The sequence below is a fragment of the Pseudophryne corroboree genome, chromosome 5 (genome assembly GCF_028390025.1).
Source record: "Pseudophryne corroboree isolate aPseCor3 chromosome 5, aPseCor3.hap2, whole genome shotgun sequence".
Lineage (NCBI taxonomy): Eukaryota > Metazoa > Chordata > Amphibia > Anura > Myobatrachidae > Pseudophryne > Pseudophryne corroboree.
The window spans coordinates 377,958,111-377,971,372 of record NC_086448.1 but is presented as its reverse complement, the minus strand read 5'-3'; the positions used below and the strand labels follow the sequence as shown (position 1 = coordinate 377,971,372).

Genomic DNA, 13,262 nt, shown 5'->3' with positions numbered 1-13,262 from the left:
AAAAGGAAAAGATGATAACTGCCTAGGAATTTGAAATTTCTTATCTGGATTAACCCACGGTTCTTCAAACAGGGTATTTAGTTCCTTTGACACAGGAAAAGTGGCTGAGAATTTTTTCTTAATATTAAAGTAAGATTCACTTTAGAACTTTTAGAACTTTTAGAACTTCTCTGATAGCATCTATGATAGCCTCTACACCATGTGACAGAGTACCCTTCCCTACCTCTGTGTCCACCTTACCTTCCTCCATTTCTGACCCTTCATCATCAGAGTCAGAATACAGTATATGAGTCAAGGTACGTTTTTGCGGACAAATGGTAGAGGACTGAGACGCTGGTCTGGGTACCGAGTCCTTTTTTTTATAAACTCATCCATAGACTGCCTTAAGTATTACGTCTTTTTCTCATTACGACATAATTTTGTAGAAATGGTGGAAATCATTCCTCTAATGGAGTCCAGCCATGCTGGTTCAGCCCTACTAGCCTGGGAAGAGATACTACACCAAGTACACACTAGTGTACCCCCTGGAGAAGAGAAACACTGTGCCTTACATGAAACACACTCTTTGCCTGACATACTGCAGTAGTGACAACACACACACACACACACACACACACACACACACACAGGAAAAGGTTAAAAGCACAATTAACCCACAAAGAGCCCTTCCAGAGAGACACAGAGAGAGCATGGAACCAGCACACGGCGCCCTTATCGCTACTGCCAAGCTTTGCCGGGTCGCAGACTAAGTACCTAGATTAGGGACTTAGTACACTAGTAATCGCTCCCCCCGTGCTATGACCCCCTGGTACCACTGAGGTAAACTGGAGGCTTTCCAGAGGAGCTGCGCGTCCCTGTCAGTCAGCATCTGTGTCAGCTGCAGTAGGGAACATGGCACTGGTGAGCTGCTGGGTCCGCTCATAGTGAAGCCCCACCCCTTCAACAGCACGCGGTCTTCCCGCTCTACTTTATACTGGCTTATGTGTCTGGGTGCATAAAATAGAGTAAGCCCCCTTTTAAGCCTGTATTGCCAGTCTGGGTACTGTGTACACAACAGTGCACTTAGTCAGGAGACTCAGTCCGCCGCGCATAGAAGCCGTGCATCTCTGTACGCTCATGCCGCCATAATGGCTGGTGACCCGCTAACCGGGACGCCGGCTTAGTACTCACCACTCTTCTTTCTTCTAGCTCTGTTAGGGGTGACGGCATGCTGCGGGAATGTACGCTCGCTGTGGTGGGGCTTGCGAATAGTTCCCTCAGGAGCTAGCGTCCTGTCAGCGGGGAAAGGGACCATTAACCCTTAGTGGGGTGGGGTTGGGTCCCCCCCCCCCTCCCTAAGCCCACGAAGCAGGCAGGCTGGTGCCATCCAGTCCTGCCTGAAAATAACAAACTTAGAAAATAAATGCAGAAAACTCTTCAGGAGCTTCCAGAGACGTGACCGGCTCCTCTGGGCACATTTTCTAAACCAAGTCTGGTAGGAGGGGCATAGAGGGAGGAGCCAGCACACGCAATCAAGCTTCTATAGTGCCCATGGCTCCTGGTGGACCCATCTATACTCCATGGTAGTAAATGGATTCCCAGTATCCCCTAGGACGTAAGAGAAATGGTGCGAAGTAAGAATGCTTTCAAAAATAGAAATGTTAATAGTTTCTTTTAATCAATTAACAAAATGCCAAGTGAATGAACAGAAGATAAATGTAGTACTTTGACTTTTTATTTGTCGGGTCGCTAGCTATTGTGGCTGTCATTAGTCTCAGCCCATCTGTGGGGGTCATTCAGACCCGATTGCACGCTGAAGTTATTTGCAGCCGTGCGATCGGGTCTGAACTGCGCAAGCATTCGCAGTGGCAAACGCAAGAAGACTGACAGGAAGAGGCCGTCCGGGGGTGTCAACTCACCGTTTTCTGGGAGTGTCGAGGAAAAAGCAGGCGTGCCTGGCTGTTTGCAGGGAGGGATCCTGACGTCAGCTCCTGGCCGGATTATCGCAGCGGCTGAGTAAGTCTTGAGCTGTGCAGAGACTGCAGAAACTTTTTGTTTGTGCAGCTCTCTGCACAAGCGTTTGCAGCCCTGCACAGTAAATACCCCCTCCCCTGTGGGTGGCAATTACCTGGTCGCAGCAGTGCAAAAATAGCCTGCGTGCGAACAGGTCTGAATTACCCCCTGTGTCTCCTCAGGCCCATCCCTCAATGTTCTCTACAACCTTAAGCTCCCCTGTGCCTCTCCAGCCTCAATCCCAATTTGTAACTCTCCTGCCTACAAAACTGCTATGTGCAGAATTAAATCCAACCTTCCTTCCAAAGCTAGGTCTAATCGGTAAATTAAGAGATCAAGATATATAGGGGTATATTTATTAACTATCAGGGCTTCGTCCGAACAGCTGTCATTACTTAAGCTGGGCATTCGCTATATAATTATCTGTCAGATCATCTGCCAGGTCTGGCTGGTTGAAAAGGAAAATCTGGTAATGGATAAGAGCACCTTACAGTCGACAATTTGCTCCCAAACACAGGAAAATGGACATAACTTGTCGTTCAGACAAATTGGTTAAATCACGGATTTAACCAATTTGTATGAACAACTGTTTTTGTCCGTTTTCCAGTGTTTGGGAGCAAATGTCCAATTGTCATTTGTTCTCATCCATTACTAGATTCTCATTCCAACCAGCCAGATCATAAAGGATGATCTGCCAGATAATTGTATAGTGCAGGCATGTCCAAACTGCGGCCCTCCAGCTGTTGTGAAACTACATATCCCAGCATGCCCTGACACAGTTTTGCTGTCAGAGAATGCTAAAGCTGTGTCAGGGCATGCTGGGATGTGTAGTTTCTCAACAGCTGGAGGGCCGCAGTTTGGACATGCCTGGTATAGTGTATGCCCAGCTTTATTGCTACTTATTGTTGAAATAACAAATTAAGGATTGCCTGAATGGAAAAAAAAGGAAACATGCAGTAAAAAGAAGAATGAGACGATATCCCGGCTGGCGGGAAGCCGGCTGTCAGGATCACGACAGTGGGGGTAATTCCAAGTTGATCGCAGCAGGAATTTTGTTAGCAGTTGGGCAAAACCATGTGCACTGCAGGGGAGGCAGATATAACATGTGCAGAGAGAGTTAGATTTGGGTGTGGTGTGTTCAATCTGCAATCTAATTTGCAGTGTAAAAATAAAGCAGCCAGTATTTACCCTGCACAGAAACAAAATAACCCACCAAAGTCTAACTCTTTCTGCACATGTTATATCTGCCACCGCCCCTGCAGTGCACATGGTTTTGCCCAACTGCTAACAAAAATCCTGCTGCGATCAACTTGGAATTACCCCCAGTGGCATCCTGGCATCCACAATACTGGCAGCAAGCACAGCGAGTCCCCTTGCGGGCTTGATGCGTCTGTCATGTTTCAGGCCTGGTGGCAAGCTTTGCTCACCACGGGTTCTATTTGCCTACGGGTGGTGGCGTGGATAAACCACCTGAGTAGGAATACCGGGGATCGGTCGGTATTCTGACCGCTGGCATTTTACCGACTGTCGGGATTCCGGCGCCGGGACCTGAACACTGGGATCCCGACAGTCACTATATTAACTGCATCCTGTTACAAGGGCTTTGATAGAAGTCCTTCCCTGTGATGCATAGAAGTGAAATTAACTTCTGGGTTCGGGACCCGGCAGCATTTATGCACATGCGCTGTCATAAGCAGTGGTGCAAGTAGAAATTTTTTCTTAGTCATAGTAAAAATGGGAGTGGTCACATGTCATGAGGAGGCGTGGTCACACAAAACTAGGGGAGTGGCTACATGACAATAGGGGCATGGCCACATTATGTCCCACACTGTAATGCCCCTTACACATTATGTCAAGCACCGTAATGTCCATTACACATTATGCCTCACACGTAATGATTATTACACATTATGCCACACACCGTAATGCTTATTACACATTATGCCACACATTGTAATGCCCATTACACATTATGCCAGACACTGTAACACCCATTACACATTTTGCCACAGCCCATTACACTTTATGCCACACACCATAATGCCTTACATATTATACCACACACGGTAATGCCTATTATACATTATGCCATACGCACTTATGCCACTGACACCATTTTATGTCCCACACACAAAAATGCCCCTTATAATTTCTGCCCCAGCGGTGGGCTGGTGGTACTGCATACTACCACCATATTTTGTACCACCCCGTACCACCCTACTTTCAGCACTGGTCATCAGACCAAGTATGGGCAAGCGACCATTGCATAGAAACATATGGGTCTGCTTTTGCAATTGAAAACGAGGGATTGCAGCAGGTATCTTTGACATCTTCTGCAGTCCCCTGTACATATACATCCACAAGATCCTTAGAATTTGCAGGTAGCTCTCAGAAATTTATGTTTTGGGGGATATCCCACAAATATTGTTTGATCAATATGCTGAACAAGGAGTAAGCACCTTCCTATGTCCCTTGCTAGCCCTCCTATAACACTGTGGTGTAAAGAAGGGGTACTTACAGTAAGTTGCATAGTTTCTGAAATACAAATGAATTTACCTTTCTGAATCCTATTCCATGTCCTACAGCTGTGAATTCACGCTCCACTTTTCCATCTCCCTCATCAACTGCAAGCCAGCACTCCGCATAGAAAAACCAGCTGGTTCCACTCTGAAGATCTTTGATAACCAAGTGACTAATGTACAAGCTCGGGGAGTGACCACTGTTGTTATGCCAAACATGAATCTTCCATAACGGCCCAAGACTGTCAGGTACACTGCAGATATAAATAATATGTGGTAACCAAACGTATAGAATAGCAACAAACTATTATTATTAATAATAAATAAAATATGGGGTATAAAGCCATACAGCAGACTCTGGGCTTGATACATGTCTATTCACAGGTGCAAATGGTGAGTTTTTGCATAAAGCACATTTGCAAATATGAATATACACTTTTATTTGTGACTCTCCATCTATTCAAAGTGGAACGGAACTTGGCTGGATCTATCTTTCCATATAGTAGAGTGTTTTGGGTGGGAACTGGGTGGTGACAATACGATCACATGTAACCAACCCAAAATGTCGGAGTGCCATGGAAGTAGGGCTGGAATAAGGTTTGTGGGAGCACCAGAGCAACTAACTTGTGGGGGTCACATCAATAAATTTGTCAATATGAAACTCCAGGACACATATGCCACAGCCAGGGCGCTTTAAGAGAGGAGGAGGCCTGCATTCAGCCTCCTCCGTTCGAACTCCCTCCTCTCTGCCGGCAGCGCTGAGAGTCTGAGCACTAGAGGGATCAGACTCTACTACGCATGCGCAGATCTCCGGCAAAATGGTACGACAGCCATTTTCTCTGAGATTTCTCTACTGTGCATGCGCAGAATTCAGTGAAAATGGCAGCTGAGACATTTTCACAGTGTTTTGACAGCACTGCAGATGCCGGCGTTGGACTCCAGAGGGGTGAGTATTTTAAAAATGGGTGCAGCGTGTGCGGTGGGGGGCCCCTCTGGACTCAGAGGCCCGTGTGCACCGCACACACTGCACCCGTTATAGAAACGCCAGTGGTCACAGCGTCCACACCCCTCACACACACAGTGGTGATGTAACTATATGTGGCCCCCATCCTCCCGCCCTGTGCAATAGCCCCAGGTGCTGTATTGTTAATTCAGTACTGCATGGGAGTGTAATGGGAGTGTCTGATCGGAAACACCTCCAAAATGCCCGATTTCATCCGATATATCGGGCCGAATGCCTGAAATCAGATGAAATCGGGCATTATCGCACTAGTGTAGGGGGCCCTTAAGTTTTAGTTAGTTAAACTAGTAATAAAGTACAACTAGAGAGCATTCAACCTCGTATGTATGCAAATTAATTTCACTGACACTAATTCTGTATGATTTTGAATTACCTCATGATAAATGTGTGACGTGAATTCCTTTCAAACAGAGGCTTGTCTGGACAATATAGCTCACGTGTTTCAGATACAACATCTTCTCCATGTAAAACAATGTGCACCTATGGAAGAATAATTAGGGAATTTATTGTAAAAACCAGGGGCTGATGCAGAGCTGAAGGCAAGTTGGCAGTGTTCAGACATTGCATGCTGGGAAATAAATGCGTATTTTTCCCCATTTGCAAGATGCAAGCATCCCTGTAGCTGGACTGCTCCTATTGGTACATTTGGATTCATAGCTGCCATCAATGTGCACTGTCACCAGTCCCATCCCTGAAGCAAAAAATCTGTCTGAAAACAGGCATAATCACTCATATGAACAGCTCAGCAATTCGACACACCCTTTCCTCCAACATTTTACACATAAAAACCGGTACAAATTAGGAAAGGGGGCGTGGCCATGGGTAAAAGGGGGCCATACTTTCAATGGAAGTTTGGAGAGCTACAAATCGGTACAGACCATAAAAAAAGGTACTGTACCTGCCAAAACAGTACAGTTGGAGGGTATGCCTTTCTGAAATTAGCCTACTGTACAAAAGAAGGCCTATTACAGCCCAGTTCTGCCCCTTATACTACATTTGGATTGCTCTGCACTGCCCATGGTTACAGAACACGTGCAGAGAGAACACACACAAGATAACCTCTGCAAATGAACTTGCTTTCATCTCTACATCAACTCCCAAGCATATTTTTCTTGTCGCTTTGCATTTTCAGTTAAGGCCCATATAGACGGGCCGATGCAGGAGAGATGTGTGCTGAGCGAACCGCTCAGCACACATCTCTCCCACCGCTCAGCACAGAGCGATCATCGCTTGGAAAGTGACAAACTGGAGAGTGAAAAAGTACCAGCCAATCAGCTCCTAACTGACATTTTTCAAACAGGGCCTGTGACATGGCAGTTAGGACCTGATTGGCTGGTACTTTTTCACTGCCCATTTTATCACTCTCTAAGCGATGATGCATCTAGCCCAAAGAATGTATTATCTTTTAATTAATAAATTCAGGATGCTTAGCGTTATTTTTTCACATTTGTTAAGAGAAACATTTTGGGGCCAGTTCAGCTCTACACAATGGCCCTCATTCCGAGTCGTTCGCTCGGTATTTTTCATCGCATCGCAGTGAAATTCCGCTTAGTACGCATGCGCAATAATCGCACTGCGACTGCGCCAAGTAATTTTACAATGGAGATAGTATTTTTACTCACGGCTTTTTCATCGCTCCGGCGATCGTAATGTGATTGACAGGAAATGGGTGTTACTGGGCGGAAACAGGCCGTTTTATGGGCGTGCGGGAAAAAACGCTACCGTTTCCGGAAAAAACGCAGGAGTGGCCGGGGAAACGGGGGAGTGTCTGGGCGAACGCTGGGTGTGTTTGTGACGTCAAACCAGGAACGACAAGCACTGAACTGATCGCAGATGCCGAGTAAGTCTGAAGCTACTCTGAAACTGCTAAGTAGTTTGTAATCGCAATATTGCGAATACATCGGTCGCAATTTTAAGAAGCTAAGATACACTCCCAGTAGGCGTAGGCTTAGCGTGAGCAACTCTGCTAAATTCGCCTTGCGAGCGATCAACTCGGAATGAGGGCCAATGGCTCCAATGTGTTTTTCCGGAGCATCGTAACCACATGTTTCTTCTCGCACCCCATAGAGATGCAAAATAAAAGTGAGCAGCCACAATGGGTAATTATGTGTGCAGCCAATCATCGCATGATGTATGCACATTGGGGCTAATTCAGGTTGGATCGCAAATCGCAATCCCGCGGGAGCATGCGCAGCTCCCGTCCTGCGCATGTACCCGCAATTTCTGCGAGGGGGGTGTAGAAAATGAGATTGCCTCTGCCTGTCAATCAGACAGAGGCAGTTGCGGGGCGGGGGTAGTGGCAGGGCGTAGACGGAGCGTTGCGGGGGCAGAGGCGGCCAAACAGGGGGCGGTGTGGCGTGAACGGGGGCATGGCGGGGCCTGATTGCGGCAGCCGCATGATGTCACACGCAGCCACTGCAATCAAGAACATGACGGTGGGCTTCCCTATGCTATCGCAATTTCTGCTTCATGGGGGGAGGGGGCGAAGGGGGGGCGGCGGTCAGTAAGCTGGGCGACCTTGCCCTGCGATGGGCGGCCCCCAGCATGTGATTCACAGGATTGCAAATTCTGCTAATTAGCAGAATTTGCAATCCTTACTGAATTAGGCCCATTGTGCAGAATTGAATTGCTTCCTTTATGCAGTTAAAATAAAGAGTTAGTGGTCAAGAAAATAAACTATGGGGGACATTTACTAAGCAGTGATAAGAGTTGAGAAGTGAGCCAGTGGAGAAGTGGCCCCATCAACCAATCTGCAGCTCTGTATCATTTTGTAGTATGCAAATTATAGATGTTACTTCAGTGCTGATTGGTTGCCATGGGCAACTTCTCCACTGGCTCACTTCTCTACTTTTATCACTGCTTAGTAAAAATCCCCCTGTATTCTACAAGTACAACTTGAGAAGGGATATAGGGCCTAATTCAGACCTGATTGCAGCAGCAGCAAATCTTTCTCTAATGGGAAAAACCATGTACACTGCAGGTGGGGCAGATATAACATGTGCAGAGAGAGTTAGATTTGGGTGGGTTATTTTGTTTCTGTGCAGGGTAAATACTGGCTGCTTTATTTTACACTGCAATTTAGATTTCACACACCCCACCCAAATCTTACTCTCTCTACACGTTATATCTGCCCCACCTGCACTGCACATGGTTTTGCCCATTAGAGAAAAAGTTTGCTGCTGCGATCAGGTCTGAATTAGGCCCAAAGTTGGCATCCCAATATTCATGATCATTCGGAATCCAGACAGCCAGAGGTTTAGGGGGGAGGGTTAGGTTGGAGGAGAGGAGAGTTAGGGTTAGGCTGTGGGGGGGAAGGGGTGATAGGGTTAGGCTGGAGGTGGTGGGGTTAGGGTTAGGCTATGGGGAGGTTAGGGTTAGGCTGGAGGGCAGGATTAGGGTTAGGCTGCGGGAATGGAGGGTTAAGGTTAGGTTGTTTAGCCTACATTCCACAAAGTGTGGGGATTCTGACAGCTGGGATGCCACTGTCCGTTTTCTGACCATCGGGATCCTACTGTCCATATTATTCTGACCGTCGGCATCCTAACTGTTGGGATTCCATACCCAACTCTTTGAGAAATACACCTATGTTTATATGTTTATTATGTTTTAACGATTACATGCAGAAATACTAATTTTGGAACTTGTGGTCATTACTCTGCAATTCACCTAGCATAATGCTATTTCAGGGTAGAAATTATCTATAATTTGATCACCGTTTTTATTTATTTGTAAGTTATATTACAGTACCTTTGCTGTTGACTGTGGTCTAGATCGGAAACCTACATCAATCATAATAGCATATTTTTGCTGGTCATTGGGAGAATTGTCCTGAAGAAACACAAAGCCATCCTTTTGGTCTTCATGCTTGTCTTTAGTTTTACAGAATATCACCAATAACAAGTAGTGGAAAATGCAAAGCGCAATAATAACACAAGGAACTGGATTTGTAGTAGTACTGGAAAAAAATGAAAATGTAATATATATAAATACATTCACTATTATTTCTATAATATTTGTATAAGCACAGATGTGTCTTCCAACAATATGCAGCAGCCGTGTGCAAATGAGTCTGACTCTGTATACAAAGTGCTACAATACAGCAGCCATAGCTGTTTTTCACACAAAGTTCTGTTGTGCTTCATCTGTACATATTTAAAATGAATTCCTGTGCGATTAAAGTTGCAGCAGGCGTCTCTGGTACAGACTAAGGGGGTCATTCCGAGTTGATCGCTCGCTAGCTACTTTTTGAAGCTGTGCAAACGCATAGTCGCCGCCCACAGGGGAGAGTATTTAAGCTGTGCAAGTGTGCGAACGCTTGTGCAGCCGAGCAGTACAAAAACAGTATGTGCAGTTTCTGAGTAGGTCTGAACTTACTCAGCCGATGCGATCACTTCAGTCTGTTGGGTCCCGGAATTGACGTCAGACACCCGCCCTGCAAACGCTAGGACACGCATGCGTTTTTCCAAGCACTCTCTGAAAATGGTCAGTTGACACCCATATAAACGCCTTCTTCCTGTCAATCTTCTTGCGATCGGCTGTGCGAATTGATTCTTCATTAAATCCATCACCCAGCAATGATCCGCTTTGTACCCGTACGACGTGCCTGCGCATTGCGGTGCATACACATATGCAGTAGTGACCTGATTGCTGCGCTGCAAAAAACTGAAGCGTGCGATCAGGTCGGAATGACCCCCTAAGTGGCCTAATTCAGAGCTGAAAATATGATCACAATCTCAGACATGCAGGGGGACGCTCAGCACAGGGCTAGTTCGCTTTGCGTGCCAGGCCCTCACCCCCGCCTTCCCCCCACAGACAGCGGCGATGCTTTCGCACCTGAAGAGTAGCTCCCTGCCTATGCAGCCAGGTGGCTACCCACCATGTTTTTGGCAGCAGCAACTGCGTGTGACGTCATGCATCCACTACGGCCTGCCCCACCATCCAAACGCCACACTGGGTATGTGCACACCTCACTGAGCTTCAGCCTGAGAATTAGGCCCAATTTAGTGTTATGCCAATGTAAACATATGAAGATAGATGTATAAGAGACTAAATTAATTTACACAATAAAATACAATCAATGAATAATTATGCATAGTCTGAGAACTAGCTAGTGTCAATTCACAATTTCAGAACTAAATATCTTTCATATCATCCAGTGTGTACGCACTACAGTATATCGTCGACAATGCAGGTCAGTCTGGGGATGCCGTTGACATGCCCACCCCTATGCTATCATTTGCAGCATCGGCTAGTGTGTATGCCGCCAGCCCGCCGGGACCTTCAATACAAAATATTGCTGGGTACACACTATCGTCTAGTGAAGCGGTGGCCAGCCCATTGCTCTTGAGTCGCACGTGGTTCTTTCGTGACACTGATGGGGCTCCCGCCCTCATAACACTCTGCAAAGTTTGACCCGTGTGCCACCTCCCACCTTGCAGGGCTGCCGGGAGCGGAGGCAGGAGTGCGACACTGGGAGCAGAGGTGGGTGGGGGGTGGGGGGGGGGGGGGGGGGCGGCGTGAAGGCACGCTACATCATGGCCATGCCCCCTGCCCTGTCTGATGCCAGTGACACAAACGTAGAAACATAGAATTCGACGGCAGATTAGAACCACTTGGCCCATCTAGTCTGCCCCTTTTTTTTTTTTTACCATCATTTTATCTCAAACCTTGGGCGGGATGTACTAATGTACATCGCCGCCCATCGCCGCCCTGCGCCACGATGCTGATCGCATATGTACTAACATATGCGATCAGCATTGTGAAGGACAGCTCTACCAATAAGAGCTGTCCTCCGCGATGCACAGCGGCAGCCTGACTTCCAGGATTCGGCCCCAGAAGTCAGACTGCGCATGCGCGGGGTGACGGGGGCGGCCGCAGGGCATGCTGGGAGGGATCCGATCGGATCCTTCACACAGCGCCGCGGAGAGAAGCCCATAGGCTTCTATGGACTATCGCCAGCTAAAGCTGGCGAACTCCGCCGCGGCGCTGACCTGGCGGCCGGGGGATAGTACATCAGGAAAATGCGGTAAACAGGGGGTTCACCGCATTTTCCGCTTAGTACATCCCGCTCCTTATTTGATCCTTTTTTCTTTGCAAGGATATCCTTATGTCTATCCCATGCATGTTTAAATTGCTCTACTGTCTTAGCCTCTACCACCTCTGATGGAAGGCTATTGCACTTGTCCACTACCCTTTCTGTGAAATAATTTTTCCTCAAATTTCCCCTGAACCCCTCTTCCCCCTCCAGTCTCAGTGCATGTCCTCGTGTCCTATTGCTTCTCTTCATTTGGAGAATGTTTCCCTCCTGGGATATATTTGAAAGTTTCTATCATGTCCCCTCTTTCCCTTCTCTGCTCCAAACTAAACATATTGAGATTTTTTTAGTCTTTCTGGTTATGTTTTGCGTCGCCTGTCTGGCCTCACTGTCTGCCAACTCCGGCATACAGGTGAGGGTGGCTACAAGTGACCAGAGGGGGGAGAAGGGAGAGATAGAGGGGGAGGATGCTGAGAGACACTGAGTGAAGAGGAGGGGGCAGGATGAGAGGCAGAGTGAAGGGGAAGCAGGCTGAGAGGCACAGAGTGAAGGGGAAGCAGGCTGAAGCTGGGTACACACTGGTGCCACGGGATCCATTCCTTCATAGGAACAAATCCCCGTCAGTCCAAATTGCCTGTACACACTGGGGCAACTTTAATGAATAATGGAACCATCATGTTCCGTTCTTCATTAACATAACACAGGACGCTAGCGAAAGATGCTGGGTTTAATGTGCAGCACATCAAACCAAGCGTCTGTCACATGTGACCATGGGAGCGTGCACACTGAGCGATGTTGTTCCAAAACTGCATTTTAGAGCGACATCGCTCCAGTGTATACCCAGTTTGAGAGTCACGGAGTGAAGGGGGAGAACACTGAGAGGCAGTGTGACGGGGCATAGGCTGAGAGGCAAAGAGTGAAGGGGGCAGGCTGAAAGACACAGAGGTGGGATGCTGAGAAGCACAGAGTGAAGGGGGCAGGCTGAAAGACACAGGTGGGATGCTGATAGGCACAGAGTGAAGGGCTTGAGGCCGAGAGGCACAGAGTGAAGGGAGGAGGCTGGCGTGTTTCAGTGGGGGGGCTGGCACATGGTCATACTCAAACAAACGACATACTGAAGGCGGGTGCACAAAAAAAAATGGGTCATGGCCTTGTGCCGGTTAGGCAACGTTTCATTTATATGCATGCCTACGTTTGGCAGGCACATCACACCGGCTCTTTGACTTGACTACAGAAATTTTTGGGCTCTTTCCCTCTGACTGGTTGATCACCCCTGGTCTAGTGTATACCCAGCTTTAGAAGAAATAAAACCAAGAAAAAAGAACAATATAACAAAGAGGTGATGTGGCCCTAGCCCATGCACACAATGCAGCTGGTTGCAATGTTTTACTGTAGATATGCTTCCTCCACCACCATCTTCTATATGATGGGATGCACTAAAAGGAAAGTGAGGCCAAATATCTAAAAACCGCAGTTTTCAGAATTTGCCAGCAATTCTCATATGTATATATACCAAGCTCCGAAACACAATACATTTTGGAGCATGGACCCGGTGGATAATGACATCTTTAGCTGACATTACCCAGTAGAAGCCTATAGGATCTCTTTGCATCTCCACCTGAGAGGGATCCAGCACCCCTTATATCACATGTGCAGAACGACTCCCAGGTCCTAAACCTGGAAGTACTTCTATCAT

The 13,262-nt window shown here is 47.3% G+C and overlaps 1 protein-coding gene across 2 annotated transcripts in view; it reads right to left on the bottom strand.

The window, feature by feature from the left end:
- PKD1L1 (polycystin 1 like 1, transient receptor potential channel interacting) overlaps positions 1-13,262 on the bottom strand; it is a 608,224-nt gene that overhangs the window by 244,934 nt on the left and 350,028 nt on the right. For both annotated transcript variants that reach the window (XM_063922691.1, XM_063922693.1), the window contains exons 30-32: positions 9,280-9,487; positions 5,906-6,012; positions 4,549-4,765 (exon numbers count right to left, since the gene is read on the bottom strand). In XM_063922691.1, coding sequence (XP_063778761.1) covers positions 4,549-4,765; positions 5,906-6,012; positions 9,280-9,487 — 532 coding nt within the window. The remainder of the gene's footprint in view (positions 1-4,548; positions 4,766-5,905; positions 6,013-9,279; positions 9,488-13,262) is intronic.